The following is a 15,108-nucleotide window of genomic DNA, read 5'->3' on the forward strand; positions in this document are numbered from 1 at the left end:
TTTTCCCTAGATATGATTGCATGTTATGCTTCTTTCGCAATAAATACTGAACTCTGATACATTTTTGTCATTCTAAAACTAGAACTGTATGTGTAGGTTCCAAGTCTGTATTAGCGTGATCAGAAAAAAAAGTCCGTGAAATTTGCACATACGATGATTGGCATATATGGATGATTTAGAAATTTCGATACAGTTATTCTGTTTTCAAACAGGAGTTTTCGTGTCGGTCCGGATTTCATTCTTATGCTCATGCAAATATTTTTAGCACATGAGTTACTTTTTCCCAAGATTACATTCATAATATAAAGAGAACCTGATTTATTACGTTCATATTCTGTAATGCCAATTTCGATGGGGTTATGGGCCTTCTTTGACTCAAATTTGACATGTGACTTCAGTTTCATAGTTTCGTGACATCCAACTGAGTTTATTTCCAGCGCTCCACGATGTCGTTTTCAAGAGTTACAGTTCGTTTCAATCAAGACAGGCATGTAGCTTTTCATTTATGAGTTTATGTCAAATGTTCTACATTAAAATTTAGGAGAGTTATGTTCCCTGATTGTCCGTCCTCAACCTGCCGAAAATATTGCATTTCAGCAAGTTATTACGAACCTAAATGTTTTTCTGCTTTAGACTCGACCCTTTTCTACTAACTCTATAGTTACCATGATAAGCTTGCTGTTTATATATAAATGCTGTGTACATCATACATACTTCACCTCTTGTCCTCAGTTATTGATCAAAAAGTTTCGTTATCTTTGAAACCTCAAATCGATAAATCGCACTTCTGCATGGCAAGGCTGTATCGTATTAACTGTAATATAATTGGTAAAAGTAAAGACCCACACCTACAGTTGCGTAACATAGTGACATATCAGGATGACTGTACATTGTAAGTATAATTACTTTGTCCCTGGGTACTAAATAACTTTTGTGTGTTGCTTTGCTGTAAAACAACAAAGATTGTCTACACTAAAATGAGATCAATTAGTGAGCATTATTGGTAATGTGTTTCCAGTTAAAATTGTGAAAAAAAGTTTAAGAACTGGGGTGGATGGGTGGGGCGGGGTGGGGTGGGGTGGGGTGGGGTAGTGGATTTTGGAATTACATGATTTGTTGAAAATATTTTAGAATCCTTGCACGTGAGAATCAAGGATGCTGTGTTAGTGTACAATTTTTAAAAAATGTTTAGACCATATATTGTACCACATTTACAGGTAAAACGTGACTACGTGACATCTTGCCGTGATATGAGCAATGCTTTGATATCTTCTTATATACATAACATATTTTAACTTCATATCCCTTCAGTTATTGATAAGCAATTTCGTTGTCTTTGATCCAGATGTGATAAATCTTTGTTCCTGACAGCCAGGTAGTACCTTATTTACACATCGAAAAGTCTCACCATATTTAGGAATAGCGTAGACCAATATATACCGTTATGTAATAGGCCGGCAAATCAAAATCTAAACTTTTCGCATGAAATTAAAAGTATAATGAATGATTTAGACTCGCATATTATGCACCTGTTGTTGTTAGCAGTTAGATGTGCGACGTATATATATATGGATAAATACTATCAGACATTTAAGAGAGGTAGACGAAAAAAATATATCATGATGGCACCCAGACCGTTTGCTATTTGAGATAAGCGTTTATAATCCATGAGGTTTTAGTCAAGTCAAAGAATGGTTAAGTGACGGAAAGGAACCAGCTACTACAAGAAACGTATGCAATACACAATACAGGACTCTTTTATGACATAAGGTAAACATTTTTGTCGTTACTTACTGACCATCTAGCCTTTCTATCCATCCCTTCCTCTCTCTTTCACCATGCACACACACACACACACACACACACACACACACACACACTATATATATATATATATATATATATATATATATATATATATATATATATATATATATATATATATATATATATATATATATATACATTCGAAAATTGATAACGGCGCAAATACTAAAAGTTTTGCAACGTTTCGGGCTAAGCAAGCTCATCGTGAAGGGATAAAAATGAAAAACAATACTGTATGTACCAACAATAACTTAACACGAAATCTACGAAACATTCTGGACTACTCCAAGTAAGAATCACGAGGGCAAATTACAGCAGAGATATAACAATGCAAAGTTGTGCAGAAATAATAGACGAGTATGTATGTATGTATGTATGTATGTATGTATGTATGTATGTATGTATGTATGTATGTGTGTGATGTGTGGTGCAGTGGTTGCCTTGTTTAACTGTTTGAGATCTAGGGAATGTTGATATATTATATAAGATATATAAAATTTACTTTACATAGATGCCTTTTATATATCTACTATTTTGGTTTTTATCTTTAGATGTCACAAAATATATTTAATTCTCACATGTTTTTGTTTTAATGTGCGAGTCGTTATTTGGTATCTATGTATGTACTGTTTATTTCTCACTTGAATCCCTAATCAAACTACTTATTTACATTCCATTTGAAAAAAAAAAAAACTTCCATTACACTGTTTACACTACAATTCACTGTAAAACATGATAATTAATGTATGGGGAAAAACTTATGTTTTGTAAAGTTTGTAAAATATATTTAAGTTGACAGTATGCTGTCGAAGTGTCAGGAAATAGATTTCTAGCAACACATTTTCTTTCAGAGTTCGCTTTCAGTATTGGTTTTTATCAAATGACAAAATGTCAGAAATTTTCGTCTCAATATACAGAGATATGCATATAACTAGATAATTGCCCTAACTTTCCTTTGTTCATTCTTACTCAACCAAACCCCTTACACTTGAGTTCATTTGTATTACGGTTCGCAGATATCATGGGGGAATATTTGCGCATATTTATTTGCAAACATTTTCACTGCCCAGAGGTGTTTAAACTTTCATTAATAAGTTTAAATCCTAGCCAGTAATCGGCATTCAAATATGCTGAAGTCGAAAATTTAAATCGTCGTTTTTGCTCTGAGTGTGGCTGTAAGTTGTTTTATCACTTGACGAAGAGCTTGTTTAACTCGAAACGTAGAGAAACTGTTTTATATGTGCCGTTATATATATATATATATATATATATATATATATATATATATATATATATATATATATATATATATATATATATATATATGAGAGAAAGAGAGAGAGAGAGAGAGGTGATGAGGGAATTGAAAATTCATGCCCTTGAATAAACATGCAAACAACGACAATGCTTTCTTGTGCCCAGACACATACATGTATTCAAGCATGTACCTAGCTGTTGAAGGTAACTTATCAATGTTCCAATACTTTTATCTTGCAAATCATTCTATCTTAATCCCAGTTTATATGCCACTACCATACAATTTTATTATCCACCGCCTCGATGAGTGACAACAGCTATGCACATAGAGAGAATTTATAATGTTTGCAAAGAATGGGGGTCCCGTTGTAAAAAATAAATATATTTACACTCAGTCTCTCTGCACACTGATGAAACACAACAGGTATCGACGATGCGTATGAATCATTATCCAGAAGGTAAATTACACAGACAGACAGACAGCTAATCAGTTTAATAATGCGCTCATTTGCATGCCATTATCCGGGTAACTGGGATTATTGTGTAGAAGAGCGATGAGCATTGCACGTTTTCATATGGACCGTCACATTTCAGTGCTTTGCAATTTTTCCCGTTCTTTGATACAGTGTTAGGCTACCGATAGAAGCCATACAGGTCATATACATGGCTGGGGTAACAAAAACAACGAGCACGCAAATGACAGTACAAACACGTCTACTTTAGCTGGCAAAACATATATTTACCTTTTCGCATCTTGAATTTCCTCAGAATCTACTTTCTTAGTCATGCAAATCCGAATTACATGAGCCAGGTCATGGGTTCCAAAAAGTGATACAAATCCAAAGAATATATCTCCAACTAATTTTTCAGAAGACAGTGAAAATGCGGTCTTTATATTAGATAGTTGTTGATATCATCCAAAACTATATTTTCTCATATTTTTCATGTATTTGACCTAACATTCAGCATTGCTATGGAAAAGTTTCTATTTCAGGTGACCAAGGAATTTTCGCTACAAGTTTAATCACATAAAGTATATACAGTATACAAAAAATTCCAGACCATGTTTCATTTAGAATGTATATGCGATTATGATTCACTATGTGATGGAATGTGCGAAAACTGGCATTTTCTTTCTGCCTGTGCCAATCGCAGTTGTAGGTAAAGGTGATGTTAAAATAGTTCCAACCATATAAGTACACTACTGGCCAACAGCATATTCCGATTTTCTAAAGCGGATAATGGTTTAATTTTCCGGATCATCAGACATAGCCACACCTACTGATTACCAGAGTTTATTCGCCCAAATATATAAACTCTTCCGTTGAAAATATTAAACTTCAAGTCAATGGAAAAGTCATGCTTTGCAGTTTCATTTTGAAAATGTTGGATAAAATTGATTTATAGCTAAATTTATGAATCGTTATATAGTTGAAAGCGCTCATGTTTAGAAAAAGTTAATGTTTTCTTTCGTAACCATTCGCATGGTCTGAGAGAAGACTGGTTTTCTAAGTTTCAAATATATTTAGATAAAGTTAATGTTTTCTTTCGTAATCATTCGCATGGTCAGAGAGAAGACTGGTTTTCTAAGTTTCAAATATATTTAGATAAAGTTAATGTTTTCTTTCGTAATCATTCGCATGGTCTGAGAGAAGACTGGTTTTCTATGTTTCAAATATATTTAGAAGGACCCTTAATGACAGCCGGGTGGAGGTAAGTGGATTTGAATTTCTTTGCACATATTGCTATGCGATCTTGTTTGATAGGGATATTGTCTTTAAAAAGTAATTGTAGATTTTTTTTTGCAGGGCACGACAATGTCGTTGAACAACGAGGAGAAATTGTTGTGTTTTATGTTCTTCTCGTTTCTCTACGGAGCAACCTTGTTGGAACAGACCGTAGCTTTCTTTAGTCCAGATTGGGTAATCGATAATAATCATCCCCCGTGTGAAGCCGTAGGCCTCTTCACCGCCAGAAATTGTAGCTACTATGATCTGAATTATCTCGACAGTGAGTATGGTCCATCGAGGACAATTTAATTCTGTCCCAATACGTTGTTCCAAATATTTCTTGGCGACAACATTTTATATTTGTAGTCTGATAGAAAACTCTAAGTGACAAGGCTTGCTCAAGACGACTACTTTCAAATTACCATCAAAGACCAATCATTAGAAAACCTAATTTAATTTTGACAATTTTGAAGAAAAATGAGAACTTATTGAGAGGTAAGATTTAAACATAATCATCACGAAGATAGTCCAAAAATTTACTTAAGAGAAACGTCGATGAGAATAAGGTTTAGAGCGGTAACAAGTATTTCTTTGGGGCTGAAATGTATTTATTAAAATTATTGAAATAAAGGTATCCTTCTCTGGAAATACAAAGTGCTCAAAATAACATTTTTGTAAAAAGAAACTTGGACTGATAGTGAATTCAAATAATGACATATTCTTGGATTGCATTACTGTAATTTATCAAATGACTGTTGTCATATCACCAAGACATGGGCCACCACAATCACATCAACACTTCCAGCGTTGGATTTATTTTCGAACACCACTAAAGTTTGTCCACAACTGTAACAATTAGGAGTCGAAATTCTTGGATTTTTAGGGATTTTTTTCGCAATAAAGTAAGTTATTTGTACATATTTCACTTTGCGTTCTTGTGAAATAAAATATTTGTTAAATTTTACCATGTTTTTTTGCTTCTCACTCTTTTTTATTACCTATTTTAAGACCATGGAGTCGTAATAGTACAGCTTCATCAATAGTAATGGTTCGAGAAACACTGTTCGTCTCAAGCAACTTTTGTAAATCTTTTATAATGGGGAGGATAAAAAAAACAAGTAGTAATTAATTGTTTTAGTTAGCCACAAGGCAGCATCATCGTGTGTCAGAGTATACCATCTTTATTCACGTTGTTTTCATTATTGGTCTTCTACGAATTCTCGCTGTATTGTTATAGTATTCTTAACAATCCTTGGAGTACTAATAACCATCGATGAATTGATATTAATATTAGGATTTAAGCATGGTTTAAAATAATATTGGAATATCTTTAAATTCTTGTCATATCCAACGACTGTATTAATTTTCATACCCATGTATGTCGCTTGGCAACAAAAGGGATACAAAATATCACGATAAGTATCCATGACTTTCTTGTTTACTAATAAAATGTGTTTTTTTTCTTCTTTCTATAATAATTTAATTCTCCTTTCTGCTTGCAGTATATGTCATCCTATCTGACATTTTTCTTCTTTTGATTTACCGTCATGTACTCACTTACAAGTCTAATCAAACTGCAAACAACAAAGATCCTAATCTGCCGTAATATAAAGCACCTGCTGGTCAGGGTCTACACTGCTTGGTCTACTGGTTACTCCTAATAAACTGCACAGGCCCATATCAGCAGGTGCATTGTGCGACGGCAGATCTGGATCTGTGCAGTTTGCAGTTGGACTCGACTTATAAGCGAATAATACAGTATGTGTTTCAAATGAATGAAATTTTAAAATTGTCACAGATCAAATTAAATTGTTTCAAATATATTCCAGTTATTTACAAGATTAAAAACATCTTGACTTGGTAAAAGTGTTGCACCCTCACTAAGTAATTTACTTTTTGTTTTTGTTACAGTCTAATTCGTTCTCACAGTAAACATGTCTTTTTGTATGAAAATGGACTTAAACGTCACAGTAAAGGTATCTTTAAATATTATTCTTTGTTGGTTATTTACGGCGGGCTGAAAAGATCCATGGAATACGTTATGCTAGAAAAACTGTCTTTTCAACCAATCAGCACGAAGAACGTTTAAAACACGTACTTAAATTCTCAGCAATTTATTTCAGTCCCTTGAACGAGCTCGGAATTATATCACATTTGCCATTCTTATGTTTATTTTAACATAGCTAATTTATACACCGAGTCACCATGTGCGGTTTAAATCTAATTTTGTGCCCCATGAATTTCATATCTGTTGCTGTTATACTGATTTGTATTGACCTTGTAAAGTCTAAAAAATTTCGAATGGACTGTGAAATCAGCCACAGACAAACGCTCATTTTCCACATCGAATACGTAGTGCTTTTCTTCTTCCTACTGGGTTGTTTTAACCATCTTACAACAGGGCTGATACAGCTAATTTCAATGTCACCATTACTAAATGTAATCTGTAAATATGCATATTTTCCAATAGATAGGTGGATATATCTTTTATCTTTGAAATCATCAAATTGATAATATTTCTATCTTGAACGTCATTCTTCACACAAGTAACTTGAAATACATTTTAATTTCTTCTAAACTGGAGTAAAATTAGGCATTTATTTTCTTGATAATCGTATTGCTGTTTACATGTTAAACTCATTAAATATTTAGATCACTACATTGAAATCTATTGAATTCAATGTACTGGTGCTTTGTGTAGTCATTTACGTTCTGCCACAACTATTTCAAATTGCTTGCCACCATTTGTCTTCATAATCTTAATTATTTTAGTTTGGCTGATCTAGTGATATTTATTATTGATTTGTAATGTTGTTCCACCCTCATACAATATGGTGATAAATATATATGTGTCAGCTTGGTATAATCACATTAATCCGGTGTGTCTGGCCCAGTTTCTCATATGCTTTACTAATTTCATGCTAATAGAATCGAAGTAAAGTACCTTTACCAAAGACATACCAGGCCATGCAAGGGAAAGACTCGAACCTATACTCTTCTGGTGGCGAGTCCGGCACGCTGATCACTCAACCATATCTGCTTCCATTTACGGATTACATCACCTGTGCTTAAGAGTGGAGATAAGAAAATTACATGAGTAAAGACGAGAAAACTGGACTCTGGCTTGAATTTATATTTTAAAAAATGTTGTTTAGACCGAGACTGAGAATTCACTTGAAACTATACTGAATGTTTTGGCTGTATGTATCAGCGCAATTTTGACCATATATCGTGCCATAAATATTAAGCACTACAAACGGTAAAGGTAACAAAAGTCTTTAGGAAGATCTATTCTTCCTAGTAAAGGAAAAAATATACTTTTCAAAGATAAAAAAGAAAAGTTATAGATGTAAAATGTCTTTATAAGGTTTAAAAAGTCAAACATACAGGTAGAAAAGCCAATTTTTGATTTAAAAAAAGGACTAAAACTTCTGGTATAAACAGTATTCTTCAAGTAAATTCAGGATTGGCACATCCTGAGAAAATTTCTTAATCGAGTTCTTCCTGTTACAAATATACTGGCCGCCATGTATAGCCCCATCGTGTGCTCTTGTTGTTGTTGTTGTTGTTGGGTTTAACGCCATTTTTCAGCACACGATAGGCTATATATGGCGGCCAGTATTAATGGTGGAGAAAGAACCCGGGAAAACCCCGGAAAGAACCACCGACCCACGAGAAGCTACTGGCAAGCTTTCTCATATACCCACATTGGCTGAATCTTAGACTCGAACCGCCGCAGACAGAGGTGAGATGGCAGTGATCCGTAACGAAAAGCGCTTTAGACCACTCGGCAACTCGGTGTGTGTGTGTGGGGGGGGGGGGGGGGCCGCCCATCTTGTGCTGTAAAATGGCGTTAAATATGTAACAACAACAACATCATTAACAAATGCTTAGTGTTTTTGAAATGTTTTTATAAATTGACAGTCTGGTAAATATTTTGTTCTATAATTTTTGTATAGGACATATCATTCGGGATGAATATCATCCATCCATCCATCTATATTTTTTACTTTATTTATAGATGTCTTCATTTATGTGGAATCATAAGATACATAATCCTGAACTCGATATCGCTATATCACTTTCCACAAACCACCTTATTTTGCAGATGGAAACTATTGGTGTAGAGACATCGATTGCACGATTCCTTCGTACCAGTGTTTTGGGTATACAAGTTACACATATGTTATGGAACATTGCAGGAAAACGTGTAACCGATGTAGTGGTGAGTGTCATCTATGTATATCTTCGTTGCATTTATTATAAACGGTGTAAGTAAGTTAAACTTTTTTGTAAATATCTGTCTAAATTATTATTATTATTATTATTATTATTATTATTATTATTATTATTATTAATTTTAAGTAGTAGCAACATTTGTTGTGGTAGTAGAAGAAGCAGTAGTAGTAGTAGTAGTTGCATTTGTAGTAGTAGTTGTAGTAGTTATTGTTGTTGTATTAATATTTGTAGTAGTAGTAGTAGTAGTTGTAGTGGTTTGTGTAGCACTAGGAGTAGTAGTTGTAGTAGTAACAGTAGTTGCAAATGTAGTAGTAGTTGTAGTATAGTTGTTGTTGTAGTAGTTGTGTGTGTGATTTGGATTTTTAACGTAGCTTTAGCAATTTTTCAGTCTTATCGCTACGATGTCTGCAGTGTGGCAGTTTATAGTGATGTCTAGCACTGGGGCATCATGCCGCAGACATGTAGCATTATGTCCCACCCAGTCACATTATCCTGAATCCAGGCCGACCAGTCCTAACATTAACCTCTTAATGCTGAGCGCCAAGCGAGGCAGCTGTTAGTACCGTTTTTGTAAGTCTTTGGTATGACTCGGCGGGGATTGAACCCACGATCTCCCGCATCCGAGGCGGACGCTCCAACCACTAGACCACGGAGCGGTCTGTAGTAGTTGTTATTATTATAGTAGTAGTTGTTGTTGTAGCACTAGTAGTAGTAGCAGTTTTACTAGTAGTAGTAATTGTAGTAGTAGTAGTTATAGTAGTATCAGTAATAGTTGTAGCAGACATTGTAGTAGTAATATTCGTTGTAGCAGTAGTAGTAGTTATAGTAATAGTTGTAATAGTAGTCGTAGTAGCAGTTGTTATTATTGTAGCACTAGCAGTAGTAGCATTATGATGATGATGATTATATTTCCTGATATATTTCTTAGTAGTTTTAAAAGATTTACCATATACTGCAATCGATGTTATTGATAATAATAATAATAATAATAATAATAATAATAATAATAATAATAATAATGATAATAATAATAATAATTGTTCTTAATAATAATAATAATAATAATAATAATAATTGTTCTTAATAATAATAATAATAATAATAATAATAATTATTATTATTATTATTATTATTATTATTATTATTATTATTATTATTACAGAGAGTGTTGCGGGTAGGATGTTCTATCCCCAGCTTGTGTCCTTGCTTTTGAATTATGTCACAACCGCACTTCTTCTGGGCAGCATCAAATTTTGGCGAAATGATTTCCTGTTAGCCACCACTGGTGTATTTTACGGCGTACTGTATCCTGTTTCAGGTACTACATGTTTACTATGGCATATATGTCTGTTTCTCTATTTATCCTTCTGTCTTCGACTGCACGATATGGGATACATTATATTGGACTCAGTGTGTGGTATAGTTACTTGTACTTGTTATGTATGTATGTATGTATGTATGTATGTATGTATGTATGTATGTATGCATGCATGCATGCATGCATGGATGCATGTACGTACGTACGTATATATGTATGTATGTATGTATGTATGTATGTATGTATGTATATATGTATGTATGTATGTGCATGCGTTTGCGTGCGTGTGCGTGCGTCCGTATCTCAGCCATGACGTTACACAATTTTATAGGATTCCAGTCCTGGAAATCATAAAACTTTTGAGATTGTATTTCCTCTGTCAGCCAGTAAAAACCGATCTCTTAGAAGGAAAGCTTTTATTGGTGAAAATAAAATCTCAAGATCAGACTCAGTCACATGAGTTGCATTATTTCCAGGTGTTATGACTCTATGGTCACAAGCTAAGTAACAGAAATGAAAAGCAAGCCAACAAGTTTTGTAAAACTTAACAAACAAGTTAATTATCAAAGTTATAAATGAAAATGTGAGAGGAACCGTAACGTTGTCAAGATGGCGTTCTCCAGAATTCCTTCGAATAATTTAAAACAGTTCAAGAATAATATCATTGTAAAAAAAATATGAACACTTTCTACTTCCACTGAACAGTCCAAAACAAATTTTTATCGAATACTATCTAAGTACAACATAAAACACGTATGCAGACTTACAACAGGAACACTATAAGTGTGAATGACTCCAAAATGGGAACGAAACTGACTGCTTAATTCTCTATTTATATACATAGTATATAACGACTGTATTTCGCAATAGACTCCACGTGACAGAATACACTACTCATTTTGCGTCTATTTGGCCTATTCATTAGACCCATCCCAACTAATTGGAAGCTACATAATTATTCTAGGAACGTCGAAACCCTATCAGCCACCGAGAAATTAAGCAATAAGCGCTATTTAAAAAGTTAGATAAAATCATGTACCATGAGTTACAAAAAGCATAGTTATACATAAGACCAAGTGAGATTCCTCAGGTCTGAAAGTTTCTGATACTATGGATTTATTAAAAAAAAGAATAGAATCCACAACTATGTTTTCCAATTTTCAATGTTACAGATGAAATTTCTTATAGTAGTAGAAGGAGTATTAATTTGTTAAAATGAACACGTAATGAACATACATTTTGTTTTAAGACACGAAGCACACAGCATTAACATTATTACATAATCACATATCATATAATATATACACATTATTACATGCTAGCATATTATAAAATACATATACAGTGTTACATGCTTACATTTTACACACGTAAACCGAGAGAGGATGCCTAAACCTATGCCTTTATGGGGATTGTTTCCGGTGGAGTTCAAGCTGTATTTAGGGGACAAAATCTTTTGGATCAACATATAAGAAAGTAAATAAATTAAACTAACAGGTTACAGTGACAATGTATTTGAAAGGTTGAAAATCATACAAATGCGATTCATAATTCAATGACAATCACATAAAACATGCACAATTCATCTAGATGGCTAGAACTATAAAGTGGAAGATAATGGGATGAAATGCGGATCACAGTCAATCAATAATTGTTGTTGTTATAGGGTTTGACGCCATTTTTCAGCACACGATAGGCTATACATGGCGGCCAGTATTAACGGTGGAGGAAGAACCCGGGAAAACCCAGAAAGAACCACCGACTCACGAGAAGCTACTGGCAAGCTTTCTCACATACCTACATTGGCTGAATCCGAGACTCGAACCCACGCAGACAGAGGTGAGATGGCCGTGATCCGTAACGGAGAGCGCTTTAGACCACTCGGCCACTCGGGGCCCCCCAATCAGTAATTGAGAAAATTCCTTAATGCAGTATTTTCAAGTCGTACGGTTTAGTAAGAATCTGCTGCAGTTTAAAATGTGTGTTTATTTGTTATATGTTTAATACTCTGCAGTAAGGTATCCCATCTTTTCTTGAGTTGTAATAAAGAGCTGAACATTACAGATTTATAATGACTACCTTTGGTATTCTAATGGTGACGGTCTGGTACTTTAAGGTAATGACTAGATAAATATGTTGGGCCACTGTTACTAGTAATGTTGTGTACTTGTTTTGCCTAAGTTGTTTTCCGCATTTACAATCCTAGTACTTGAAAGAACAGACTGGCGAATAGCTGTTAGTAGAGTTTGGTTTAGTGATGAAAAAACTTTACACCAACTTTTCTCTCAGGATCATTGGAGCTTTGCTGAAATGGAAGTGTATTGATCAAGTAGCGCCATGTATGCGAGGACCCGCAACGCCGCTTGTACATGTAATCAGAGCATCCACGTTCGTTTGCTTATAAAACGTGTGTCGCAAATGCGGCCATTTTAAATTTCTTGCATGACAAAAGAACATATAGCGGTTTGAGATCACGCGACGACGAAGACCTTACTACTTATGTGAAAACTGAAATTTTTTCTTATTTTAAAAAAAAGCTTTAAAGCTATGTTCAGTTAGCACTATATGTATTCTATATAAGCACATGAAACTGTAGCACTATATCTATTCCATATAAGCACTTGAAACTGTAGCACTATATGTATTCCATATAAGCACATGAAACTGTAGCACTATATGTATTCCATAAAAGCACAGGAAACTGTAGCACTATATGTATTCCATATAAGCACAGGAAACTGTAGCACTATGTGTATTCCATATAAGCACAGGAAACTGTTCGTTGGTTCTGTATTACTTTGCTGCGCAAACATTTTATTCGTTTTCATTTTCGTTTCCCTCCCTCCACCCCTTGAAATTAATTCGCTTGAGGTTTTTTTTTTTTTTCTGGCTAGACAAGCAAACTCAAAGGTTGCTCAGATTGTTGTACAAGCCCAAAGTTCGAGTAGAAGAAACTATATAACTTATTCGTCTTCTTAAAAAAAATACATCCTAGTTCATTCTATTTGTATTAACACATTCGCACAGATAAAAGCTCATAAAAGAGTAATTCAATTTCATTTTTACATGTGTATAACTAATTATCATCGATCAATTATGATATGTCACAATCTCTTATGTATCTATTATTATTTTTATTTATGTATTAGCTCTCCTTGAGGCGTCAAGTGCATTTGTTGTCGTGGTTTGGCATGATTCTGGATTCGCTAGTCGTTTGGCTTTGGCTTCAGGAATTCAGTCGATCATATTAGTAAGTTCTACCAAATCTGCGTACAGTTTTTTCTGGTACAGATTATCTGTTCTATGCTCAAAGATGGAGAAATCCAACCTGTTACTAATAATTAATTACCAGTTTTTGACAGCTTGTCTGAATATCTACTACCAACAGCGCAACTCCCCCCCCCCCCATTAACATTGCCATCATCAAAATTATTATAGCCACTCACATAATTGTGAAGCGATAACTACTACTGCATAAATCTGTGGAAATTCAATGGTTATGACAGTATCAAGGTGTAGTTGGCATGTTAATTAGCTCCATGCGGTTTAATGACAGTTAATTAAATACATATTGTCTGACATATAAAACTATTTTTTAAATTATGACTTAAAAACATATACAAGCTGCAAAAAATATTCTGGGTGATTACTTTTTGGAACATTCTTAGTCGCTTCAATTTTTTTTTAATTATCAGTCTTTAAATCAGTCACGGATTTTAGATCTCTGTCAAAAGAGCTTCTGTTTCTCCCCTTCCTTCTTCTTCTCCTCTTACTACTACTACTACTACTACTGTTTCTCTCTATTGTTTTTATCATCATTATCATTATCATTATTATTATTATTATTATTATTATTATTATTATTATTTCAGTACCTCCTTACAAGAGTTTATGACTGTAAATATCAGAAGGACGCTAAGAAATCGGGTACAAAAAGTTCTGAAATAGTCTGCAAGAAAGAAATGCCAACATTAAAGAAATGGAAAATCCATAGTAAATGGGATCACATCAAGTTGGATTTGGATGACATTTATACCAAGGCAGCTAACGAGGAGAAGAGAACAAAGTCCTGATCCTGTATTTTACTGGAAGATAAAAATCAAGCAAAATGGGTGAAGTGTCTTATGTTCATAATTTAAAAACCAATGAAAGACTGACATGGTATACGTGTTGATTCATTTATTCTGCTGAACCAATTTTAAATGGTTTTGTGCTGATATTCTGAAAAGACTAAATATTGAAAAAGTTACAGATATTTCCTTCCTTGTATATATTAGATTTATCATTATTTATGATTGTTATATACTTGTGCCACTGAAAGATAGAACTAAAAGTTTAAGAACAAACAATTTTTTTAAATATAAAAAACCCCAACCAAACAAACAACAAAATAAACCCTCCAAAACAAATAAACTTTAATTTCTTGATATTGTAGCTGGTATAAAATTTTAATAATTGTGTGGGGTTTGTTTGTCTGTTGTATGAATAATAAAGAATTTTTAAGTTCCATTTTTGTTCCTCTTGACTTTGTTGATGTTTTTCATTGTTTGTTTAAGCTTTTAATGCTAAATTTAGACATAATATAAATTTTCTGAGTGCACAGTTTAAATAGAGCAATAAAATGCAATAATAACTTCAGGTATGTTCTTTTATTCGAACGTCCTATACATCTGTGTAGACGAATTTATATGTAAATTTGAATTTAAAATTTATGTTACTAAAACACACATACACAAG

At 33.7% G+C, this 15,108-nt stretch overlaps 1 protein-coding gene across 2 annotated transcripts; it reads left to right on the forward strand.

Annotated features, from left to right (window-relative positions):
- Positions 1–768: 768 nt before the first annotated feature.
- On the forward strand, positions 769–14,880 carry LOC149782975 (uncharacterized). 2 transcript variants are annotated; one of them, XM_089934538.1, is made up of 6 exons: positions 769–892; positions 4,893–5,094; positions 8,923–9,039; positions 10,216–10,371; positions 13,521–13,621; positions 14,244–14,880. In XM_089934538.1, the coding sequence occupies exons 2-6, from the start codon at positions 4,902–4,904 to the stop codon at positions 14,442–14,444; spliced, it is 768 nt and encodes a 255-aa protein (XP_089790664.1). In that variant the 5' UTR covers positions 769–892; positions 4,893–4,901; the 3' UTR covers positions 14,445–14,880. The 2 variants fall into 2 exon arrangements, with proteins under 2 accessions (XP_089790664.1, XP_089790663.1); XM_089934537.1 differs by lacking the exon at positions 769–892 and adding an exon at positions 1,615–1,770.
- Positions 14,881–15,108: the final 228 nt, after the last annotated feature.

The sequence above is a fragment of the Sinohyriopsis cumingii genome, chromosome 15 (assembly GCF_028554795.1).
Source record: "Sinohyriopsis cumingii isolate HCF-2022 chromosome 15, ASM2855479v2, whole genome shotgun sequence".
Classification (NCBI taxonomy): Eukaryota; Metazoa; Mollusca; class Bivalvia; order Unionida; family Unionidae; genus Sinohyriopsis; species Sinohyriopsis cumingii.

Excerpts from the sequence above, each read along its gene's own strand:
- LOC149782975 (XM_089934538.1), top strand. The coding sequence starts at position 4,902 with ATGTCGTTGAACAACGAGGAGAAATTGTTGTGTTTTATGTTCTTCTCG. Across the intron at positions 9,040-10,215 it reads AACGTGTAACCGATGTAGTG|AGAGTGTTGCGGGTAGGATG; the intron begins GTGAGTGTCATC and ends TTATTATTACAG. Across the intron at positions 13,622-14,243 it reads GAATTCAGTCGATCATATTA|TACCTCCTTACAAGAGTTTA; the intron begins GTAAGTTCTACC and ends TTATTATTTCAG.